Here is a 23,550-nt window from a genome sequence, read left to right on the forward strand (position 1 = left end):
AGGTAGTTTTTAAAATGCATCCTTTAAAATCGCCTGGTCCCGACGGTTTTCCAGGAATATTCTATCGAAAATACTGGAGTATTGTTGGCACGGAGGTCAGTAAAATGGTTAAAGAGTTTTTCACTCATGGGAAGATGCAGGGGCAAACGAATCACACTTTCATATGCCTTATCCCCAAGGAGGCCAATGCGAGTTCGTTTGACAAGTTTCGCCCCATAAGTCTATGTAACTTCTGCTATAAGATTGTCTCCCGAATTCTAACGGATCGCCTGAAGAGTATTATGGATAGGCTGGTGTCTCCTCATCAATCTGCCTTCATTCCTGGAAGATGGATTGCAGACTGTTCGGTCCTTGCTCAGGAAGTCAACCACGCAATTAAAAACAAGAAGGGCAGAGAGGGAATCATGGCTGTGAAGACTGATATGAGCAAAGCCTATGATAGGCTAGAATGGAGTTTTATCCGCCGAGTTCTGCTTGCAAATGGTTTCTCAGCAAAGTCGATCCAATTGCTTATGGCGTGTGTCACAACTGTTAGATACTCAATACTTCTTAATGGAGCACCACTTGCTCCCTTCAATCCTAATCGTGGCCTTAGACAGGGAGATCCGCTCTCCCCCTTTCTGTTTATTCTCTGTAGTGAAGTCTTATCTAAGATGATCATAAGGGCGGAACAAGAAAAGAAGATAAGGGGTATTAAAATTGCTCGAAATGCAATGGCAATTTCCCACCTCTTATACGCTGATGATGCCATATTCTATTGCCATGCTACGGAATCAAATGCCAAGTGTCTATTAGAAATCTTTGATAAATATGAAGCTTGGTCTGGACAAAGGATCAACAAAAGCAAGAGTGGGTTAGTTTTCTCGCCCAACACCGGTGGTAGGAAGAAAGAGGATATCATGGGAATTTTGTCTATGCAAAGACTTAATGCCAAAGAAAAATACTTGGGTAACCCTTTCTTCTTCACGGGCAAGAGGACGGAGGATTTCAAATTTCTAAAGGAGAAAATTCTCAAGCGTATCGAGGGTTGGAAAGCAAAATCTATGTCACAAGCGGCAAGAACTACTCTGGTAAGATCTGTTCTTCAAAGTATCCCAACTTACTTCATGTCGACTACTATGGTTCCAAGAACTACGTGTGAGGAATTGGACAAGATAGTGGCTCGGTTTTGGTGGGTAGGCTCGAATTCAGATAAGGATCGGTACTGTGCTTTGAAGTCTTGGGGGGATTTATGTCAACCGAAGAACTGTGGGGGTCTAGGATTTAGGAGATTCCACGACATGAATACTGCCTTAGTTGCCAAACTCTGTTGGATGATCCTAAATCAGGAAAACAAGCTGTGGGTGAAGATTCTTTTGGGTAAGTATTGTAATTTATTAGATGCTTGGAGGGTGGAACCAAAAGATCATGACTCGATTGTTTGGAAAAGCATTCTCTCTACTCGTCCAATTTGTCTAAGGGGGGCTGGGATAATCGTAGCTAGTGGCGATTCTGACCTCTGGAACAAACCTTGGGTGCCATGGAAGACTAATCAAGAAGTTAAGGATAGTTTCAGCTACAACAGAATTCATGCTTTCCATAAGGTTTCTAATCTGTTCATGGAAGGCACAAGGCAGTGGAATGAAGAACTTATAAGAACATGTTTTGATCATGATATGGCAGTGACTATACTCAACATTAAACCACTTCGGGAAGGAAATGACATGTTGTTTTGGAAAGCGGCTAAGTCTGGGAAGTTTTCTGTCAAAAGTGCCTATTGGTTATATCAACATGATAGGTTCTTGGGGACCAATCCGATTTGGATGCAAATTTGGAAATCGAAGATTCATCCGCGCCTCTTACTTCTCATATGGAAAGTGATGGCAGACTGCGTCCCAACCTTTGGTAGACTCAGATTTCTCAAGAACCATAACAGAGCCTGTGTTTTCTGCCAGGAAGAAACAGAAGATATGATGCATCTAATTGCTAAATGTAACATTACTCGCGGAATCTGGTTCAAAAGTAAATGGGGAATGCGGGTAGACCAGATGGGCTGGATAAGCATCATGGACTTTGTGAAATGGTGGGTGGATCTGGAGGACCATGATTTAAAGGTGTTCGCTGTGTGCATCGTGGAAGTGCTGTGGTTTTGGCGTAACAAGATTGTACATGAATACACTCCCTGGGATATCCCTATGCTGACAAAGGAGTGTCATTACAGAGCGCAAGAATTCTCTCTAAGGGAACAGGAGACAGATTACAATCCTCCTTCTTCAATCTCAACACTCCCTCAAATGGGAAATCACGACATACCGGTGTTCCAAGTTGACGCATCAGTGAGCGACTCTGTAGCAGGCATTGCTGCGATTGAAAAACATGAAGATAACTGGAACAATTCTATAGTGGCCCTTGATTTCAGGCAAGTCCACAGTGTGGTGGAAGGGGAGTTAGCAGCCATCTCACTGGCTCACTCTACTGCAGCATCTCAAGGATGGTCAAAGATTGCTATTGAATCGGATTGTGCTGAGGCAATACGTGGGTTACAGACAGATCAGTTCCCAACTAGGTGGGGTAGTTATTCAGTTTTTAAGGAATGTATTTCTATGACAAAACAGTTTGAATTAGTAGTTTTTATCTGTATCAATCGCAATGCTAATGGTCTAGCGGATCTCCTTGCCCGTAGGGCTCGTATAGGGAGAATCCAGTTTGTTGGTGTTGGTAGGGAAGTAGCCTCCCTTTGTGGCTATTAAGTTTGTTTTCCTTCAATAAAGAATACTAATTAACAAAAAAAAAAATGATGATAATTTTTCCACATCGCCAACTAGTCTTCCTTTCATACTTCACTACCTCGCCCCTTTAGAAGTTGCAGAACAATGAAACCTTCTTACCCCTTTTCTTAATCGTTATATATTTGCAGGAGAAAGGGATAGTGAGAGAGAGAGAGGAGAGAGGGAGAGTCATTTCATATAAAAGAAATGAAACTCTTCATTTTATTTCCCTTCGATTGAAAAAGACAGAGAAACACATATCATCACATATAAACATATTCATAAACCCTCTAAACCCTGGTTGAACCAGAACCATCATGCCCTGTTCGACTCTCTTTCACGGCTATATCAGAACCATGTCTCTCGGACCCACTACCACCACCAGTTCTCTGGCTCTTTTCAAGACCCACAACAAAACTATTGCAGTTAAACCTCATCTGTTGCTGGGATTCTTCGCCAGGCACCGGACCTACCGTACTCATAATGTTGGCTTCTGGAATGTTTACCGGGCGCCGCGTCACTTGTCCTGTCGAGAACTGACATGCTTGTCTTCTTCCGGGACCGTTGAGGTGGATGGGGGTCAGAGGCGGCAGCGCCACCGGCATAAAGGGGCTGCTACGCTGCCGTTTTGGCAGCAGCAGAGTCTGAATTACGGCCGTTATGCTTATCAGGATGTGTCGAGCAGTGAGGATTCCGACCGCGAATTAGGGTCTTCTAGGAAAGAAGCGGTTAGTTTTTTTGTCTATCCATTTTGTTGGTTCTGTAATTTCAAACATTGATTAATTGTTGTCTGAATTCTTATATCTATAAGATAAATGTTTTTATAACGTTGGAGTATATTATCATAATGTTGATGGGATTGTAGCTCTGAAGTGATGTATTGTGTTTTAGTTCTCTTGCTTTCGTTATCTTTCTGGAATATGATAGTACCTCTTGATGTTCTTCTAGATAATTTAAGTGGTTTTTCTCTAGCATGTACATTGTAAAATGATCTAAGTTGTGTTCATGATTTAGTGTGGTTCAACCCTTGATAACATTGATGAATGGAGATGGAAGTTAACCATGTTGCTCCGTAATGAGAATGAGCAAGAAGTGGTTTCAAGAGAGAAGAAAGACAGGCGTGATTTTGATCAACTTTCGGCATTGGCAGCCAGAATGGGTTTATACTGGTATGTTTGTTTCTAAGCGTCTAAACCTGTTCCTGTTCACTTCCTTATATTATGTCATTTATTCAAATACTTGTTTAATCTTTTATTTAATATTTGCAGCCGTCAATATTCCAAAGTAGTAGTCTTTAGTAAAGCCCCTCTACCAAACTACCGATCAGATTTAGATACTAAGCGCCCACAGAGAGAGGTATTATTGCGATTCTCTGTGAAGTTGACCCACTGAGTTTCTTATATTACTGTCTTTTTTTTTTTATTGAAAAGGGTTATGTTGATGATGATGTTGAGTTCTGTATTTTACTTTATTACCATCAGTTACTCATTTCAAAATCATATTTAGGTGATAATACCATATGGACTTCAGTCAGAAGTAGACTATCATCTTAGAGCTCATCATTCTCGAAAGTCAAGCAGCAGGGAAGGTTTATCAGATAATTTATTGTCAAGATCAAGTAGCAGGGATAGCATTGTCTCTGATGAGAGGTTTAATGAGCAGCAGGAGCCATCAGGCCGTTTTAGTGTTGCTATGGAAAAAATCCTTCGACAGAAAAGTTTGAACATGCTTGATCAGCAGCAAAAATGGCAGGTCACTTGTACTTCCTTCTCTTTTATTGTCTTTTCATATTACATGGACTTAGCTCCTCATTTATTTTAGCTTTTTTTATATAGGAATCTCCTGAAGGTCAGAAGATGCTTGAACTTCGTAAAAGTCTTCCAGCCTATAAAGAGAGGGAGGCATTGCTAAAAGTTATATCAGAAAATCAGGTCTGCCATGTTTATGATATTTTGATTGATTGATCATGGTTTATTGTTTTTACATTTATATGCTTTCTCACCCAGAAGTGAAGAGTAGCTTAAGAGATTAGCTCTTAAGGTGCAATCCTGTTACTCAACAATAAAAATAAATTGTTTATCATTTGATTTACACTGGGCTATGTTTATATTATATTTTCTGATCATCTGTGCATGGAGAAATTTCAGTACAACTGGTTGAGCTAGTAATTGATATAAGATTCTTTTGTTCATTGCTGCTTTTCCATTTTCTTTTCAGATAAGAAACATGGTTTGATTATATCTAGATGAAACGAGAGTAAAGATATTATAATAGATAAATTTGCAACCATGTACGCCAATTCCCAAGTAAATAACTAGCTCAACCAGTTGATATAATATCGAAAGTGGCAGTTGAATGAGAAAGAATAAAGCAGCTAGATAGTGTGAACATAGTGGAGGATGGAATTAAGTCTTAAAAGAAGAGAGGGAGAAGCGAAAAGGTGAATTGTCCCAAATGATATTTAGAGAGGAACAAGCACTTAGATTTACAATAACCCAAGGAGGGAGATGGGAATACAAGATTTTTTCAGTCTAATGAATGCTAGAAAAGCAAAAAACATTGTCTCAAATATTGAGCGAAATGACGAAGCCGTTTTAGATAGAGAATGAGATTGAGGAGGAAACTGTGGGCTAATTCAGATCCTTGTACCAGTCAGTCCAAGATACATTTGTCAGTTTTGAGGGACTGGAGTGGAGGGATACTCTCAAATCCTGTCTATTCAGTTGGAAAGGCCTTTTTAAGAGGATGAAATTAGAAGAGCTGTTTTTAAGTACGATGGTGATATTCACTGAATTTAAAGAGAGTGGGGTGGTGAATTGAATTACTAAGGAGACACACATTCATTTCCAAAATTTTAAAAGAAGCAACTTCTTGTAAGATTAAAGGCTTTAGGCCAATTTCTTTGGTAACAGTTCTTTACAAAGTCATATCCAAAGCCCTTTCCATGAGATTAAGATATGTTTTGAGTGAGACAATTTCAGAAACACAATGTGCTTTTCTGCTGGGAAAACAAATAATGGATGTGCCATTGATTGCCAATGAAGTGGTAGAGGAATATAGACGCTGGAAAAAGAAGGGGGGTGGTATTCAAAGTGGATTTTAAATATGCAGGGTGGTATTAAAAGTGTATTTTGAATAGGCGTGCGTTTTTTTTTTTTTTTGGAGTGGAGGTTACTGCACTTTGTTAATTTTGAGAGGAAGTGGAGGAAATGGATTATGGGGTGCTTGAAGTCTGTTTCGTATTTAACTTTTTATTAATGGGAGGCCAAGAGCAAGTTTGTAGGAACGGGAGGCTTGAGCCAAGGATATTTTGGAGAGGCTTTTAGATTACAGCCAATTGACTTCTGTGTTTTGCAAAAATAATCTCTTTTCACTGGAGGGGACTTATCTTAGGTTCCAAGTAATAATTATCATTATCAACTCTCTAACATTTTGGTCATTCTTTTTCATCATCTTTAAGAGAGGTTCTTTTCTTTCTGTGTCATTTCGCATGCCCAAATATTTTATAGAGACTGGTTAATTTTCTTGTTAACCAAGTAAATCAACATCTCAAACATGTAGATCTAAGTAAGAGGTTTCTTTCCATTCTGAAATTGTTAGGTCTGTGAAGTGTGTGTGTAGCTTAAATGTGGCTAAATCCATACAAAATAGAGAAAGCTCTTTCTGATTTTTGTTTTGGGTAGGTTGTTGTTGTTTCAGGTGAAACTGGCTGCGGTAAAACTACACAGCTTCCTCAGTACATTTTAGAATCTGAGATTGAAGCTGCTCGCGGTGCTTTCTGTAATATTATATGTACACAACCTCGGCGGATATCAGCCATGTCTGTCTCTGAAAGAGTTGCTGCAGAAAGAGGAGAGGCATTGGGGGAATCTGTGAGTTTCATAACCTCCCTTATAAATATAACAGAATCTGTTCTCAAAGTTTCATTAGATATATTTTTTTTTGGTTTTCTTATGATTTACTTTTCGTTATAGTCTTTGTTTTTATACATACTGTGTACTATGTATATATATATATATTTAATTTATGTACTCTTATCAAATATATATGTATACACACATATATTTATATGTTCTCTCTCTCTTGAAAAAGGTGGGTTATAAAGTTCGTCTGGAAGGAATGAAAGGCAGGGACACTCGACTTCTTTTCTGCACAACTGGCATATTGTTGAGGAGATTGCTTGTTGATAGAACCTTGAAAGGCGTTACACATGTAATTGTTGATGAAATTCATGAACGTGGAATGAATGAAGGTAGTTTTAGAATTCATTTATGTGGTTGGTTGTGGAGAAAGGAATGGAAAGGAATCCCTTTCAATCCATTCCTTTGTTTGGTTTCAATCTAAGGCATTAAAATGCTATTCTAACTGAATGGGCACCATTTCAGTGGAATGTCTATTCGTTCCGAAAATGGGTAAAAGAGACCATTCCCAAGTACAATATTATTTTTTAAAAAACTTTTTTGTTAATTTTTTTACTCATATCAAATTTTATTCCATTCCTATTTCTATTCATACTCGCATTTCTAGTTCATTGTCGTTACTCTAACCAAATGTAAGGTTTTTGTGTACTGGTATTTTTTCACGTGATTTATTATTATAATTTTTCAATTTTCCAGATTTTCTTCTTATTGTTCTGAAAGAACTTCTTCCTCGTCGACCAGAGCTAAGATTAATTTTGATGAGTGCAACTCTTAATGCGGAGCTTTTCTCTTCTTTCTTTGGTGGTGCTCCAACAATGCATATTCCTGTAAGTTTTAAAGATTTTATGCCATTTTCTGTAATTTTGTAGTTAGGGATTTGTGACTCAATTTTTTATTATAGACCAGACTGATGAAGTTCCCAAGTATAATATTATCATAAAAAGTAGAGTACCTTCAATGTCCAAGACTTGCTTGCTATTGTTTGTCTGCAATTGTTTTTTCTCGTTCAAAGTTTTTGTTTTCCTGGCAGTTTTTTTGTGCATGCCAGTGAGCCCCAACTTAGGACCTTTTGTTGATTTTATTCCTCCCTTCCATCAAATTTTGATTGCCATGCAATGAATTAAAACAAGGAAGATTGAATTCTTTATATGGGGATGTTTGTCATATTTTTTTAGGGTTTTACGTACCCGGTTCGAGCACTTTTTCTGGAGAACATTTTGGAAATTACGGGATATCGGTTAACTCAATATAATCAAATTGATGATTATGGGCAAGAAAAGTCGTGGAAAATGCAAAAGCAGGCTCAATCTGTAGGAAAAAGAAAGAGCCAGATTGCGTCTTCGGTTGAGGTATAATAAATTTTAAACTCTGGCTAGTTTTTATTTCGGTTCTTAGGTATAATTGTTTATATGCTTGTGAGCAGGACGCACTTGAAGCTGCTGATTTTAGGGACTATAATCCAAAGACTCGAGAGTCCTTATCTGTTTGGAATCCTGACTCAATTGGATTTAACCTTATTGAGTGCGTGCTTTGTCACATTATCCGGAAAGAAAGGCCTGGTGCTATTTTAGTTTTTATGACTGGCTGGGATGACATTAACTCTTTGAAGGATCAGCTTCAGTCACATCCTCTCTTGGGAGATCCTAGCAGGGTATTGCTGCTAGCATGTCATGGTTCGATGCCCAGTAATGAACAGGTGTTTTTTTTTAATATTACATAATTATTTACTACTTACCCAACGAACGTAGTTATATTATATTGAAATGTTCTATAAAAACTCTTCAATAATTTGAACTTTTCAAATTTATCAGCATCATTTCACAAGAATATCCTGATATGCAGTGAGATTTGCTATATCATATTTTTTTTTTCCTTTGTCAACATGTTAGTATGTGTTTTAGTTGTGTCTAGGTGTATATTAGATTTAATTAAAGTAATTGCTTAGAGCATATCTTACTCTAAGTGCTAAAAAGGTGGTGTATTATATTTTAGCACACTTCAAAAAACACAACTCCAGTGGTGTTCTAATATATGTGTCTAATTTGGTACATGCTATAAGTTTTGCCAAATTTGGCCCACAATGAATTTTGCTCTTTTATTTAGTATAGTGCCATTACTTATTATGATTCATTATTATTATAAAACACTAGATTCTTTATTTGCCATGTTACTTTAATTTTGACAATAAAAAGAATAATAATTTTTGTATATTGTGAATAGCAGTAACAGTTGATTTGTAATTATTTTTCCCTTATTTGTAGGAATAGAATCAATTAGGATCAATTATGTATATTTATGCAGTTTATTAGGTAAAGTCTATATATTGTTCAGTTCTACGCACAAAAATTATATACAAAATATTTTCTCCAAATTTCTATAACCATCAATAATAATTAACTTTTTTTTTTTTTTTTTTTTTTTTTCACATATTATGCATTGGACTGCAATTGTAAATATTGGGCCACAAGTTTTTTTTTTTTTTGAGCTAAATTTAGCACAAAATTTTGAGTTTTGGCTTGAGGCTTGCATTTTTGTCTTGAACGTACAGATAATTTGAGTAAGGGTGCGTTTGGAAAGTCACGATGTAATTGGATTTGTGTGTAATTGAAGGTAATTACACAATTTGACATGTTTGTCTGACCATGTAATTACACTGTAACTGTGTAATTAAAGGTAATTGAGGGGTTCCATTTACACTCTCCAATTATCATGGTCCCATGAGAATTAAGTGTAATTACTAAAAACTTTCCATTTCAAACTTTAACTACTAAAAAATATTATTAACCTGTGTAATTACTATTTGTTTTGCCAAATAAAATATTAAGAATTCATATGTAATTACCATTTTATAGTCAAACACACATTAAAATATAGTGTAATTACTATTGGTGTAACTACCACCCTAGTAATTACACAGTTACTTCCAAACACACCCTAATGGTTTTGGAGCATTCTTGTCACCATATGTGAAGCGTTTACCATTTTTTTTTCCCAATATTTGATGAATTCAATTTTTCAAGGGTTTTGCCTATTAAATTAGACAAATTCTGTTAGATTATAGGGAGTAGTCAAGGTAATGCAAATTCTCACTTTCACATTTTTTTTTGTTAGTTTTGAATGAGTTAGTCTTTTCTCACTGTTACAGTTTGGTTAGGAGTGCACCATGTAGAACTTTTGTATATTTAGATATATCTGGACATTATTCTGTTTTTAACTTTGCCCGTTTGGATTAGGATTTGTGTGAAAAAAGAATTTCATTATTAAAACATTGAATGGGAGGGTACATCAACATTGAATGTGAGGGTAGCTGTACTTTTCTTTGTGGCATAAAGCTCCTCTGCATTGCTAGATTCTTGTACGTGGAATAGTTATTTGTCTGTTGTCAAGAGATCTCATTTTCTTATTAGCTATGGCCATGCAATTTCATGCATAAAGTTGAGCCAAACGCAGAGTGTGTATGGTCAATTGAAATAAAGGGTAGTTAAGTCATTGTGGTGAAGGATAATGTTTGAGTGGGAATAGAATAGTATAAATTGGCGAGTTTAGGGAGTGGGAGAGTCGTGCAAGAATTAAGAGGTTATTTCTCTGCATCATGGAGTCTTAGGCCTATTTAATGCCTAGGGAAATTGTCTCTGTTCTAATATCAATCTATACACAAGTTCTCTCTATTTTTCTGCTATTGTTCTTGTTTTGGCTATTGTTCTGTTGAGTTTACTTAGCTGCTGCGTTCGGGTCTTGTCAAACTTGTTTTCTCTGTGAGAGAATTAAGTTCTTTGCTTCGCTTTGGGTTTTAAGTGGCGGATTCGAAGATACTTGTGCATTTGTTTCAGATTGTATTTTATGCGTTTTTTTTATACCTTATCCTCTTTTTTCTTATATTTTTGCTCTTTTCAATATTTAACAGAAAAAAGGTAATTTGTAATCATTAATTTTATTGATTGTATGTTTACTAATATAGATATTTCTTTGTCACCCTATCAATTTTTGCAAACAGAAATTAATTTTCGATAAGCCAGAAGATGGAGTGAGGAAAATTGTACTTGCTACGAACATGGCTGAGACTAGCATCACTATTAATGATGTTGTTTTTGTGGTTGACTGTGGTAAAGCAAAAGAGACATCTTATGATGCACTAAATAACACCCCTTGTTTGCTTCCATCTTGGATTTCAAAGGCTGCTGCACGACAAGTAAGACACTAAGACTTCTGTTTACAAAATTATATTTGATACTTTGCCTGTATGATTTGTGGTACGAGCTCTATTTTTTCTGTTTCATGTCTGTGATAGGAGTTTCCTAACATTTTGGTATAAACAGTAACAAAATGGAAGAAAATAGAGCCAAACAGAAGTAATTATGGAAACTAGTAGCTGATATATTGGTAGTAGAAAATAGTTTGAACAAGTTTGCTGGGTATTCGAGAGACCCAACTGTTAACCCCAAAAATTAGCAAAGCTAACCTTCGAGATTAGTCAACGGTTAACCCGGTGTTAACTCCAAGAATTGGCAATTACGATTCTCGGAGACTTGTCCAAGCATTTCGGAGACCGGTCTCATGGTCGCCTGCAAGCAAAGTGTTGGGTAAGTTGGGAAAGCACAAAGGAGGAGACATCACTCCATGAAGATTTTAAAAGGTCCATGCATATGTGGTTGTTTGAGGTATTTTCGATGGAGGTTGGCGGGCACGAGTAGAGTAAGTAAGACTAACTTACTAAGTGGAAATTGTTGGAGGATTTTCATAATGATGCGTTTAGAATTAGATCTTGTCATCAACATAAAATTCATAGATCTCTTTCTTATCATTTCAAAGCATTTTGAATCGTCCAATTTTGACATATATCGAAAAGGTTATGGCCAAAACACTAAGACCACTGAAGTGTGTGAGTGGGGTGTGCGAGTGGAGGAGCCCTTGTACGAGTGGTGGAGCGTTTGGGCGAGTGGCGGAGCCTTTTGGGCATGGTGTGTGGGAGTGAGGTTGGGAGTGGGGAGTGGGGGGAGTGAGGTTGCGAGTGGGGTGACATGCGAGTGGGTGAGGTTGCGAGTTGGGGAGTCAAGTGGGGTGAGGTTGCGAGTGAGTGATGAGAATGGGTGAAAGAAGGAGAAGATGCAGAAGAGAAATGAAGACTAGACTTACCTAAGGGTTGAAGAGAAGATCGTTGAGAAAGGAATCAAAGGACAAAACATGCGCGCGAAGAGGTACGAGACCGAGTACGACCAAGTCCTCGTCGTGGCTAGATGGCAAGAGGGTACAAGTAGTGGAGAGATGCCACCTGCAACCCCTGACATCTCGACGACAACAGGTACTCTACAACCACTACCCTTGCAACTCGGGACCACTTAACACCCGACGGTACACGGCGCAAGACCACCTCCTGCACCTGCAACCTACAACCACATAAGGCCAACTTGTCTTTTGGGAATCACAAGTGTAATCAAGACCATTGGAGCCTATAAATACTCCATTCTTAGAAGTGAGAAGAGGTGGGTTGGAAAATCATTGTAACTCTTGACCTAGAGAAATACACACTACTTTCTTTCTCCATAGCTATTCTACTCTTTTCTTTAAGTTTTCATATTTTGAGATCTCCATCTTTGTTCTAGGTCTTACATCCAAATTTCTATTTTCCTGCTACAATTTGGCTGACGAGTTTTCACTTTCAATACCAACTCTCTCCCAAGAGCTAATGCTCTCTTAACCAAACAATTCTCTACCCCTAAATCCCTTCTAATGCTCTCATATATATACTATCTTAATACCTCACTACAATGACCCATATACCCTTTTTATTTATCTAAGGCCTATCAATACCGGCCGCGCGAAATTCACCTTCTCCTTAAGGTGAAGAACATTAAGCTAACATCGCAGATCTTGACTCGTCCTCTGTCAAAGAACCAAGCCAGCAAATGAGTATTGTTCAAGTTGTGAGAGAAACACCAACTTTCGGCAAGTTGACCTCGCTCAAAAAACCAACTGAGCAAAGTCATATTTCCTTCCGTTGTAGGTTGAGACAGTACCTTTATTCTTCCTCTATCAAAAACCTAGTGGTTCGACTTTTCCATCTGTTTTCTGGTGACTGAACCACAGAGTAAATGCTCATAAATTTGTTGGCCATCTTTTTTCAACAACCCAGCAATAGCATAATCCCTTGCAACCAAATGAAAGCTTAAAATATCCACCCCAAAATTGTGAGTTGATTGTTCTTGGGAAGCTTTGATTCATGCTGTTTTTTGGTGTGTTTGCTCCCTCTATCAAAAATCCACCCAAAGAATTTGAGCATTTCCGTCTTCCATATCCAATCGCTCAGAGTAAACTGTCCCCATGAACAAGAAATTCTTGATTTTCTCTCTCAAAATTAAAACCTTCTTGAATTCTCTTTTGTCTAAGTCAAATAAGGATATTGTGATGAGATTGAAATAGTTGTTGCATCAATTTTATTTCTGCCATTAAAATTGAAGCCTAGAAAAAAAGTCTAAAAAATATTCTTCTGCAATGAATGAACGGAGAAAAAAGGGATGAAATCGTAAATGAAGAAGCAGGGTTGTGTGGGAGAAAAGATCACGTGGGGTTGCTCATTAATTAACACTTGCTTTCTTTTGTAATGTCCACGCCCATAAAAAACATGTAAATGGGCTTTACCAGGGTCCCATTGCATCAACCCATGAGCCACATTAAGTATTTCTCGCTTGAGTGGGCACACTCTAAATTGAGATTAAATGGATTGGGCTTGAGTCTTGTCTCATAGGATTTTAATGCTCTAGTTCCAGTGGGAAAAAACATTAAGTGATCCATTATATTATTTGTACTCTTGTGGGTCAGATTTGAATAATAACTCTAGGAATTGGGCATGCCTTCATAGGGTTGGAAGATCAAATTTGTCAACCAAGTATTATTGATTCGTCTTCTCCAATCCGCTCTCTTTGATCAGTCAGCCCTAGGTGCAACTAGTTTGGTAATCGGCCCGCTCAACTCCTCCTTGATCAACACCGACATCGTCCTCAACATCGAGGACAACTTCTTCCCTTCCCCGATTGAATGGATTGGGCTCGAGTCTTACCTGGTAGGATTTTAATGCTCTAGTTCTAGTGGGAAAAAACATTAAGTGATCCATTATATTATTTGTACTCTTGTGGTTCGGATTTGAATAATAACTCTAAGAATTGGGCCTGCCTTCATAGGGTTGTTGGAAGATTAGATTTGTATTATTGATTCGTCTTCTCCAATCCGCCCTCTTTGATCGGTCAGCCCCCGGTGCGACTAGTTTGGTAATCGGCCAGCTCAACTCCTCCTTGATCAGCACCGGCATCTTCCTCAACACCGACAACAACTTCTTCCCTTCCTCGATTGACACCGACGCCGGCATAGGATCCTCTCCGGCGACGTCTACCACTGTTGGCTATTCATTGACATCATTTCCAATGTTAAAGAATGAAGAGAAATAATATTTTTATTATATTTCTTTTCTGTGTTCTTTGTACAACCTAGAGCTCATCTTATATAGAGTATTTACAAATCAAATAAAGACAATATATTTAATACAGAATAAGGAAAAATCCCTTAAAATATGAAACAACACAAAATTAGGAAACTAATTGATGTGATTTTATTTCCCATCTGTCAACACTCCCCCTCAAGCTGGACTATAGATATTGATGAGTCCAAGCTTGTTAACTAGGAAATCAAAGACTCGTTCAGATAACCCTTTTGTGAGAATATCAGCTAGTTGTTGATCTGTATGGACATATCTAATGCTGATAATCTCTTGATCAATTTTTTCTTTAATGAAGTGACGATCCACCTCTACATGCTTAGTTCGGTCATGATGTACAGGGTTATGAGCAATGCTGATGGTGGATTGATTATCACAATAAAGTTGAATAGGTGTTCGAAATTGTGTTTGGATCATTTTGTGAAAGTTTTGGAAGACCTGACAAGTTTCAGATTTATGCTTAAGTAGATAGACCCAAGTGACTCGTGTGTGGTCGTCAATGAATTTAATAAACCATCGCTTACCAGAAGAGGTAGTGATTTTTGAAGGTCCCCATAGATCACTATGAACAAGAGAGAAAGGGCTAGATGGTGTATACATTCTTTGAGGGTATGAAACACGAGTATGCTTAGCAAATTGACAAACATCACATTGAAAATCAGATACGTTTTTATTAATAAACAAAGAAGGAAACAAATGTTTTAAATATAAAAAACTAGGATGCCCAAGTCGACAATGCCATAACATAATAGTTTGAAAATTTGAATCAGAAACAGAAATCGAACTCGAAGTCAAACAATGCAAGGAAAGTTGCTTCTCTTTTATTGGATGTTGAAAGAAATAAAGGCCATCACGAATCCTAGCACTGCCAATCATCCTCCCCGATGAAAGATCCTGAAATTGACACGAATTGGACACAAATTTAGCAAGACATCTATTATCAGAAGTTAATTTGTGAACAGAGATTAGATTGCATTTTAATGATGGAACATAAAGTACTGATTTAAGAATTAAATCAGTAGATAATTTAATGGTGCCAACTCCAACAATAGGTGAATAAGAACCATCTGCAATCTTGACACTAGATGTAGTAGAACATGGACAATAAGAATCAAACAAATGAGGTAAACCTGTCATGTGATCAGTTGCTCCAGAATTTATGACCCATGGTGTTTGGCAAGCAGAAAAGAAATTACCAGAGTGTGCAACTGAGGCACTATGAGACTCGGAACCAGATTTGGATGTCATAGAAGATTGACTGAGGAGTGTGTATAAATGTTCAAGTTGTTCCTTACTGAATGAAGGGGCATTAGTACTGCTTTCAGTCTGAGTGTGGTAGACTTTTTTGTCATGTTGGCGACGAGGAGTCCAGTTTGGTGGTTTACCATGAATTTCCCAACAAGTGGATCGAGTATGTCCGTGACGCTGGCAATGATCACACCAAGGTCGATCACCCTTACGATTAGGCCGCGGATCAGGGTTCGATTTGCCAGATGGTAGTGGTCCAGACTTTGAGACAAGAGCAGAACTTTCAATGGGTGACACATCAGGAGTTGTGAGCATAACACGACGACGTGCTTCTTCACGTCTAACCTCAGAGAATGCTTCTTCAGTGTCGGGAAATGGAGAACGACCAACCAAACGACCTCTTACTTCATCAAGGTTGTTGTTTAACCCAGTAAGAAACTCAAAGACCCGCTCTTTTTCCAATTGTTGTCGCTGAATGGTGGTACATTTCGCACACAGTGGTGTAGTATCCAGATACAAATCCAGCTCCTGCCACAGATCTTGTAAGTCCGAAAAATATTGAGTAACAGTTTGATTACCTTGCTTAATCTCTTTAAGCTTGGTGCGAATTTCGAAAATCTGAGAAGCATTACCAAGATCAGAGTACATTTTTCGGGCAGCATCCCAAACCTCCTTGGCAGTCTTAAAGAATAGATATTTGCGGCTAATTTTTGGTTCCATCGAATTAATTAGCCATGCAAGAACAATAGAATTTTCAGCTTGCCATACCTTGTGTGTGGTGTCTGTTGGAGATGGTGCAGGGAGATCACCAGTGATGTACCCAAGTTTCCCACGTCCACAAATGACAAGTTTGACTGATTGTGCCCATTGCAGATAATTTTTTCCATCAAGTTTATGGGCTGTGATATGAAGAGAGTTGCTGTCATAGTTTATGGACTGAGTTGTAGTTTCTGTGGTGGTCTGAGAATTAATTTCCTCACTGGTTGACATTTCTAGAGAAAAGGAGGGCAGAGATAGATCTGGACTTTGACTAGTTGTTTGTTTTTTCCTTTTTTTTTAAAAAAAAAAAAAAGAGAGGGAAACTAGAAAAAAAAACTGGACAGAAAAAAAAAACTGAATGGACAGAGTTCAAAGCAAAAAAAAACTGAGAAAGGAAAAAAAAACAATCAAAAGAGAGAAAAGATTGAGGTTGAGGGTGGCTGAACTGGACAGAAAAAAAACTGAATGGACAGAGTTCAAAGCAAAAAAAAAAAACTGAGAAAGGAAAAAAATACAATCAAAAGAGAGAAAAGACTGAGGTTGAACTGGACAGAGGTGGCTGGAGCTGTGCTGGACAGAGATGGCTGCTGGACAGAGGTGGCTAGAGTGGGCTGCCTGAATGGACAGAGTTGGCTAGACTGAATAGAGGAAAGGAAACCTGCTCTGATACCATAAAGAATGAAGAGAAATAATATTTTTATTATATTTCTTTTCTGTGTTCTTTGTACAACCTAGAGCTCATCTTATATAGAGTATTTACAAATCAAATAAAGACAATATATTTAATACAGAATAAGGAAAAATCCCTTAAAATATGAAACAACACAAAATTAGGAAACTAATTGATGTGATTTTATTTCCCATCTGTCAACAAATGTCTTATTATCACCCGAGGATGTCGCTTTCACAAGTTCATCACCACCTCTTTGGAGCTTCTCAAATCTACAAGCGATTCTAATTTGGGTCGCCCGTTGGTGCGATTCCTGGAGGTCCGAGCAAGGTGGAATGGGAGGAGGTTCATTCCCATCACAATGCTTTTCCCTCACGGTTATCAAGTTCTTCCCCAAAGGAAATCGCATAACTCTGTTGCTGTAAGTCTTCGACTCCGTGCAAATTAATAAGACCGCCATTGGTTAGTTTTCTTTCATTCCTCGACTCATCTCTTTAAACATTGCAAGTCTGGCGTTGCAATTTCATTTGCTCTTCGACGATCAATGCCTTGGCCAGAACATCCACCAAGGTCTTAGGCCTGTGGTCCCGTACCTTAGTCGCCATCTCCGCCGACAAATTCTCGAAGAAGATATCACGAAGAAAGGTTTCTGGAATGTCCGGCAGCAACATTGCAACCTTCTCAAATCCGAGTCCAGAACTCTATCATAGAGCCTTCATATCAACATATCGTATGGATCATCTTCAATTCGGCTGTAGCAATTGAACGCCAATGATATCAAAAATACTCTTCAATGCTAGTGACCTACGCTAATGGATCATCGCCGTGAAAAGTGAGCTTCGAGTTCTTCAGGGTCGCTGGATCAACGCGCTCTGAACCATTTGATAGGAATTTCCTAACATTTTGGTATAAACAGTAGCAGAATAGAGGAAATAGAGCCAAACAGAAGTAACTATGGAATATAGTAGCTGATATATTGGTAAAAGAAAATAGTCTTGTTCGTTGGGTATTCAAGAAACCTAGCTCTCTCCTAAGAGCTAATGCTTACTTAACCAAACAATTCTCTACCCCCAAATACCTTCTAATGCTCTCATATATATACTATCTTAATACCCCATTACAATGACCCATATACCCTTTTTTATTTATCTAAGGCCTATCCGTTTGCAGTGCTCATGTTTGTTTGTGAGTGCACTGTGCACTTAAGGTGCAGTGTATATGGGGAGGAATATATTAATGAAATGGTTTTTTCTTTCTTGACCTCAGAAATGAGGTTGCATTGATTGATTCCATAAACAATGGTTTTTTCTTTTCTAATACTTGATATAGCAAATTATACCTTCAGCATATTAAATATAATATTTTTGTTTTGAATTCGAACTTGGGACCTCCTCTTTGTGAAGAGAGATGTAGTGCGACTAAGTTATGCCTATGACCGTAACATATTATAAAATATGTATTTTAACAATGTTGCAGTTGGAGGAACTTTCATTGGTTTTTTTTCCCAGCGCTTTCTTTTACATCGAACTTTCAATTTAAATTGATCAACTCTCTCAAATCTGTATGTGTTTTTCATCTATTTTTTAGTTGATCCGTAACTTTTATGTCATATCATGATATAAATAAGCAGTTCTTATTGTATCGGCCCAAAATCTTGCGAATTGATCTTTACGGTGCTTCCTCTATCAATTAGATATTGTATCGGCCCAAAACCTTTTGAATTGTTCTTTACGGTGTTTCCTCTATCAATTATGGTAGAAAAAAGATTTTTCTACCATACTATACTAGTATTGTTATTTTACTCTATAAAGTTCTCTATGAGTTTCGTTGTTTTTCCTATAGTTGTACAATATCTGATAGTGATAACATTAAACTTACCAAAATAATATTTCTGTTTTGTAGAGAAGGGGAAGAGCCGGTCGTGTTCAGCCAGGAGAGTGTTACCATCTATATCCAAGATGTGTTTATGATGCGTTTTCTGATTACCAGCTACCGGAGCTTTTGAGAACGCCATTGCAATCCCTGTGTTTGCAAATCAAGAGCTTACGGCTTGGAAGTATTTCCGAGTTTCTATCTAAGGCCCTGCAACCTCCAGAACCTTTATCAGTATGTTTCAGTATAGAACTACCACCTGTTGAGAAGATAGCTTGATATCTCCTTTCTAAAGTTTGATTTTCAGCTTTCTTGTTTTTAAATGATATGTCTCCTATCAGGTTCACTGTAAAGCCACTTAGGCAGGTCTGTTGTCATTTTATATCTTACTACGAACTTCTTTTTCTGCTGCTTGAGGGGTATTTTTGGTTTTAGTCCAGAAATTTTTTAGGCCTCGGGATTGGGGAAAATGTTAGTAGTTATAGTGCTGTGGGTGTGAGGAGAAACTTATCTTGGAATATTATATTTGAGCTATTCCGTTGGAGAGTTTTCTAGCTTCTTGAATGCTAGATTTGTGATTTTCCAGATTTAATACCTGAGGCTTTTTCATGTATCACTACTGTTGTGTATATCATTTAATTACCTTGATTTTTTTTTTTTTTTTTTTTTCAGATATCTCTACTCATGTTCTTCTACAAAGGAATTTACGTTACTGTTTCTCTTTGCAGGTTCAAAATGCTGTTGAATATTTGAAGATCATTGGAGCCTTGGATGAAGATGAAAATCTAACAAGTTTAGGTGAGGAAATTGTACTGTTATTACAGTTACAAATGCCTTTTAATTTTGCAGCTGTGTTATTGTAATACTATTCTTCTATTTTTGAAAACCAATGATTTGGTACTTTACAGGACACAATCTGTCAATGCTTCCAGTTGAGCCTAAACTTGGAAAGATGCTCATATTAGGGGCTATTTTTAACTGTCTCGATCCTGTAATGACTGTTGTCGCGGGCCTTAGTTCCAGAGATCCATTCTTGATGCCTTTTGACAAGAAGGATGTAAGAATGCTATGATTTATTTTCACATTTTTTAACTCAGTATTTGCTGTTGTACAATAGTTTGAATTTATTTATTGTTTGTTTCTTCTGTTCTTTTTTTTTTTTTTACATTTTTCAGTTAGCAGAGTCAGCAAAAGCTCAGTTCTCAGCTCGTGAGTACAGTGATCATCTGGCACTGGTTCGCGCCTATGAGGGTTGGAAAGAAGCTGAAAGAGAGCAATCTGGTTATGAGTATTGCTGGCGAAATTTTCTTTCTGCACAAACTTTAAAAGCAATTGACTCTCTTCGGAAACAGTTCTTTTATTTGCTGAAGGATACTGGTCTGGTTGATCGCGATAGAGAAAGCTGTAACACATGGAGCCATGATGAGCATCTTATCCGTGCAATCATTTGTGCAGGCTTGTTCCCTGGGTTATGCTCTGTTATGGTAAGTTGAGTTGCATGTGTTTGATCTTGTATGGCTTTGTTCAGAGTGTATAAAATAAAGTTGTCTCTCTTTCTTTGTCATTTAACTTGCTGCGCTCCTCTAGTTTGTTCTTATGTAACTTAAATCACTGTACACAAAAGTTCCAAAGTGAATTTTATGTTGGGAATTGTCATAATGAAATTTATGTAAATTGTCACTGTTTTTATTACTATTTTGTATTTCCCATCTGTTTTGATGGTGGATGTTTTCTTCATGGGAGTACATATATATAATGGTTTTTTTTTATTTTTCACAGAACAAAGAAAGATCAATAGTGCTAAAGACAATGGAGGATGGCCAAGTGCTTTTATATTCGGTAAGTTTGTTGTCTTCTACTAATTATATGGTTTATATGATGTTCTTACATATGGTTGTATGTGAGTGGATGTGTTTACTGACTGTTAAACACGATACAATTTCTTATTTTTTCTGTGTTAAATAATGAACTTCCATCAAATAGAATTCTGTGAATGCTGGGGTACCGAAGATACCATATCCATGGTTAGTTTTCAATGAAAAGGTGAAAGTAAACTCGGTTTTCCTCCGAGATTCAACTGCCGTCTCTGATTCTGTGCTTCTTCTATTTGGAGGGAGCATCACTAGGGGTGGCCTAGTACGTTCCCTAGCTTTGTTTCTACATTTACTCCAATTATTAAATGTTCTTTTGCTCATACACAATATTAATACTACACTTGATTTAATAGGATGGGCATCTAAAAATGTTAGGAGGATACTTGGAATTTTTTATGAAACCTGCCCTAGCGGAAACATACATCTATTTGAAGAAGGAGCTCGATGAACTTATTCAGATGAAGGTATGTTGAATTCTTTCTTTTTTTTTCCCCTCCTTATTATACGATATACATACATACACGGGGACTTGAACCCCGAACCACTTACAAAAGTGCAGACCCATCCAACCTCTCGTGACAGCATTAATTAATAGCTGACTATTTTCTATTCTATATCATTCTTATGGTTCTTTGCATTTGTGTCACGACGTTAATGTGTTGATGTTTTCCATCTATGCAGCTCCTGGATCCAAAGCTAGATATACAATCTCATCCTGAGCTCCTTTCTGCTTTGAGATTACTGGTTTCAGGGGACCAATGTGAGGGAAAATTCGTCTTTGGTCGCCAGATACCAACCCCTAAAAAGGCAAAAAAAGAGATACCACCTGTTGTAAAAGGAAGTAACAATGGTTCGGGTGGTAATAATTCCAAAAATCATCTGCAGACATTGTTAGCCAGAGCTGGACATGAATCACCCACTTACAAGACAAAACAATTGAAAAATAATCAGTTCCGTTCAACTGTCATCTTCAATGGGTTAGATTTTGCGGGGAGTCCTTGCAGCAGTAAGAAACTTGCGGAGAAAGATGCAGCCTCCCAGGCTTTGCTATGGTTACAGGGGGAGAACCATTCCTCCTCCTCAAATGTGGATCACATGTCGATGCTCTTGAAGAAGACCAGCAAAAAGAAAAGTCAGAATAGGAAGTCTTTTCAAGATGCCAAGTGGGGCTAAATGTTAAATGGAAGAAAATAAGAATGGTCAAAGAATGATACGATATACTTGATCCTTGATACTATATGCTTGAGATTACTGGTTTCAGGGGACCAATGTGAGGGAAAATTCGTCTTTGTCAAATTGGTTCAGGTAATGCTGATGGTAGCTGCAGCCATAAGATGGCAAGCAAATCAAACCCTTGTGTTTGTTTGCTAGGTTTGAATTGCATTACATTCTTCAAGAGGGTATAGGAATCAGTATTATTTGGGGGGAAAGAGATGATATACTACCATCTTTGCCGGCAGAAGATGGAGAATCTTTTTATCACTTCCCGTTGAAGTCGCATACTTTTGACATTTTGTTTTTCAGTTGCATGGGGTGAGGGATCGATTGATTTTCTTACTGTATTAGGTAGCTTCTTAACTTTAGTATATAGTAATAATATTAGGTGGCGTTACTTGGAGGTAATGAAATGGAATGGAAAGGAAGTGATTTTCATTCTATTTTTTTTTTTTGTTTGGCTGCATATTATTTCAATAGAAGGTTTTTTCTACCATTTTGGTGGAATGACTATTCTATTTTGAAATGGAAGGAGATATTATTTTGATGTAATATAAGAAAAAATTTAATAATTTTTTTTATACATTTTAAATTTTATTCTATTTAATTTCTATTTTTATTCTTTTCTTATTCTTATACTTTTATTTCTCCCTCTATTCTTATGGTTTTATTTTTATTTTCACGCTAACAAAAACCATGTACTCATCATTATAGTTATGATCTTTTTCTGGTTATTTATAACTTTGTATGATATCATAAACCATTTGATTTGATGGATCTTCCAACAATACTAATTTTCTTATTTATTATAGTCATTTCGGTTATTGTTAGGATTTTTTTTTTCTTTGATTAAACAATAATATTTAATATTGAGAATATTAAATGATTAATGATGAACTTGTGGTCTCCAGGATCTTAAACTTCATTATGTGGAGGGTCTTGTTCATATAACTTAGCCTGAATAGTTGAATGAAATATGACGTCTATAAGAGTTATAGAATATAGCATTTACTTTTACTGCAAGTAGGAGATTATTGAGACATGCCACATCATAGTCAAAACTGAGAACACGTGGAATACAACTTGTTAATAATAGGACGAAGTTACCTTACACGGCATGTCAGTAGTCAAGGGTTCTAAAGCAACCAAGCAAAAAAAGTTAAGCAGGCCATTAAGACCTTGGCCGACCATGTGTAGCCGGCTAAAGGAAGCATGTCTGGCCGACCAAGGGAAGCTTGTAGGCTAGGTCTTGAGAACAAGCTTGTTGACCAAGAATGCCTGTTAGACCAAAGAGGCCTGTTCAACCAAGGAGGCCCGACCTTTACAAGGAAATCTAAACAACGTGGAAAAGGCTGGTCGAACCATACCCGACCGGCCCATGGAAGGTCACAAGCCAGTAGGGCCCTAAAAATAGGATTGGCCGGTCAACTTGTGTAAACAACTCTGAACAGGTTAACGAATTGCGGGATAGGTCCAACAGTTTACAAAAATAGGGATATACCCTTAATATATTAGTCATATAATATAGGGATTTAACTATCCTTTTTGGTAGTTTAAATAATAGATAAAAAGATGTTAATATCCCTATTTAAAGGGATATCTTTACCTATTTGAATTAGGATCTCTTGTAAGCCCTACACTATATAAAGGGAATCAGATCACTTTCTCAAACCTAAGTCATTCTACATGGACTAAAGAGTCTCCATAAGTCCTCTCTCTCTGAATCATCACATTTCACCAATGCCTCCTAGACACTAAG

At 37.4% G+C, this 23,550-nt stretch overlaps 1 protein-coding gene across 1 annotated transcript; it reads left to right on the forward strand.

The window, feature by feature from the left end:
• Nucleotides 1-2,784: 2,784 nt before the first annotated feature.
• LOC115711584 (DExH-box ATP-dependent RNA helicase DExH3) lies at nt 2,785-22,414 on the forward strand. The gene is made up of 19 exons (XM_030639947.2): nt 2,785-3,475; nt 3,762-3,916; nt 4,016-4,103; nt 4,254-4,499; nt 4,583-4,678; nt 6,431-6,619; nt 6,840-6,999; nt 7,364-7,494; nt 7,843-8,016; nt 8,091-8,363; nt 10,662-10,856; nt 18,733-18,936; nt 19,431-19,500; nt 19,611-19,759; nt 19,878-20,186; nt 20,482-20,541; nt 20,686-20,838; nt 20,930-21,040; nt 21,258-22,414. The coding sequence occupies exons 1-19, from the start codon at nt 3,065-3,067 to the stop codon at nt 21,747-21,749; spliced, it is 3,666 nt and encodes a 1,221-aa protein (XP_030495807.2). The 5' UTR covers nt 2,785-3,064; the 3' UTR covers nt 21,750-22,414.
• The last annotated feature ends 1,136 nt before the right edge of the window (nt 22,415-23,550 follow it).

Source organism: Cannabis sativa, chromosome 3 (genome assembly GCF_029168945.1).
Source record: "Cannabis sativa cultivar Pink pepper isolate KNU-18-1 chromosome 3, ASM2916894v1, whole genome shotgun sequence".
In the NCBI taxonomy this organism is placed as follows: domain Eukaryota; kingdom Viridiplantae; phylum Streptophyta; class Magnoliopsida; order Rosales; family Cannabaceae; genus Cannabis; species Cannabis sativa.

What these genes read in the sequence shown, in the direction of transcription:
- LOC115711584 (XM_030639947.2), top strand. Translation starts at nt 3,065, where the DNA reads ATGCCCTGTTCGACTCTCTTTCACGGCTATATCAGAACCATGTCTCTC. An exon ending in GCATCACTAGGGGTGGCCTA is followed by an intron (nt 20,839 to 20,929) that starts GTACGTTCCCTA and finishes TTGATTTAATAG; the next exon opens with GATGGGCATCTAAAAATGTT. An exon ending in ATGAACTTATTCAGATGAAG is followed by an intron (nt 21,041 to 21,257) that starts GTATGTTGAATT and finishes CCATCTATGCAG; the next exon opens with CTCCTGGATCCAAAGCTAGA.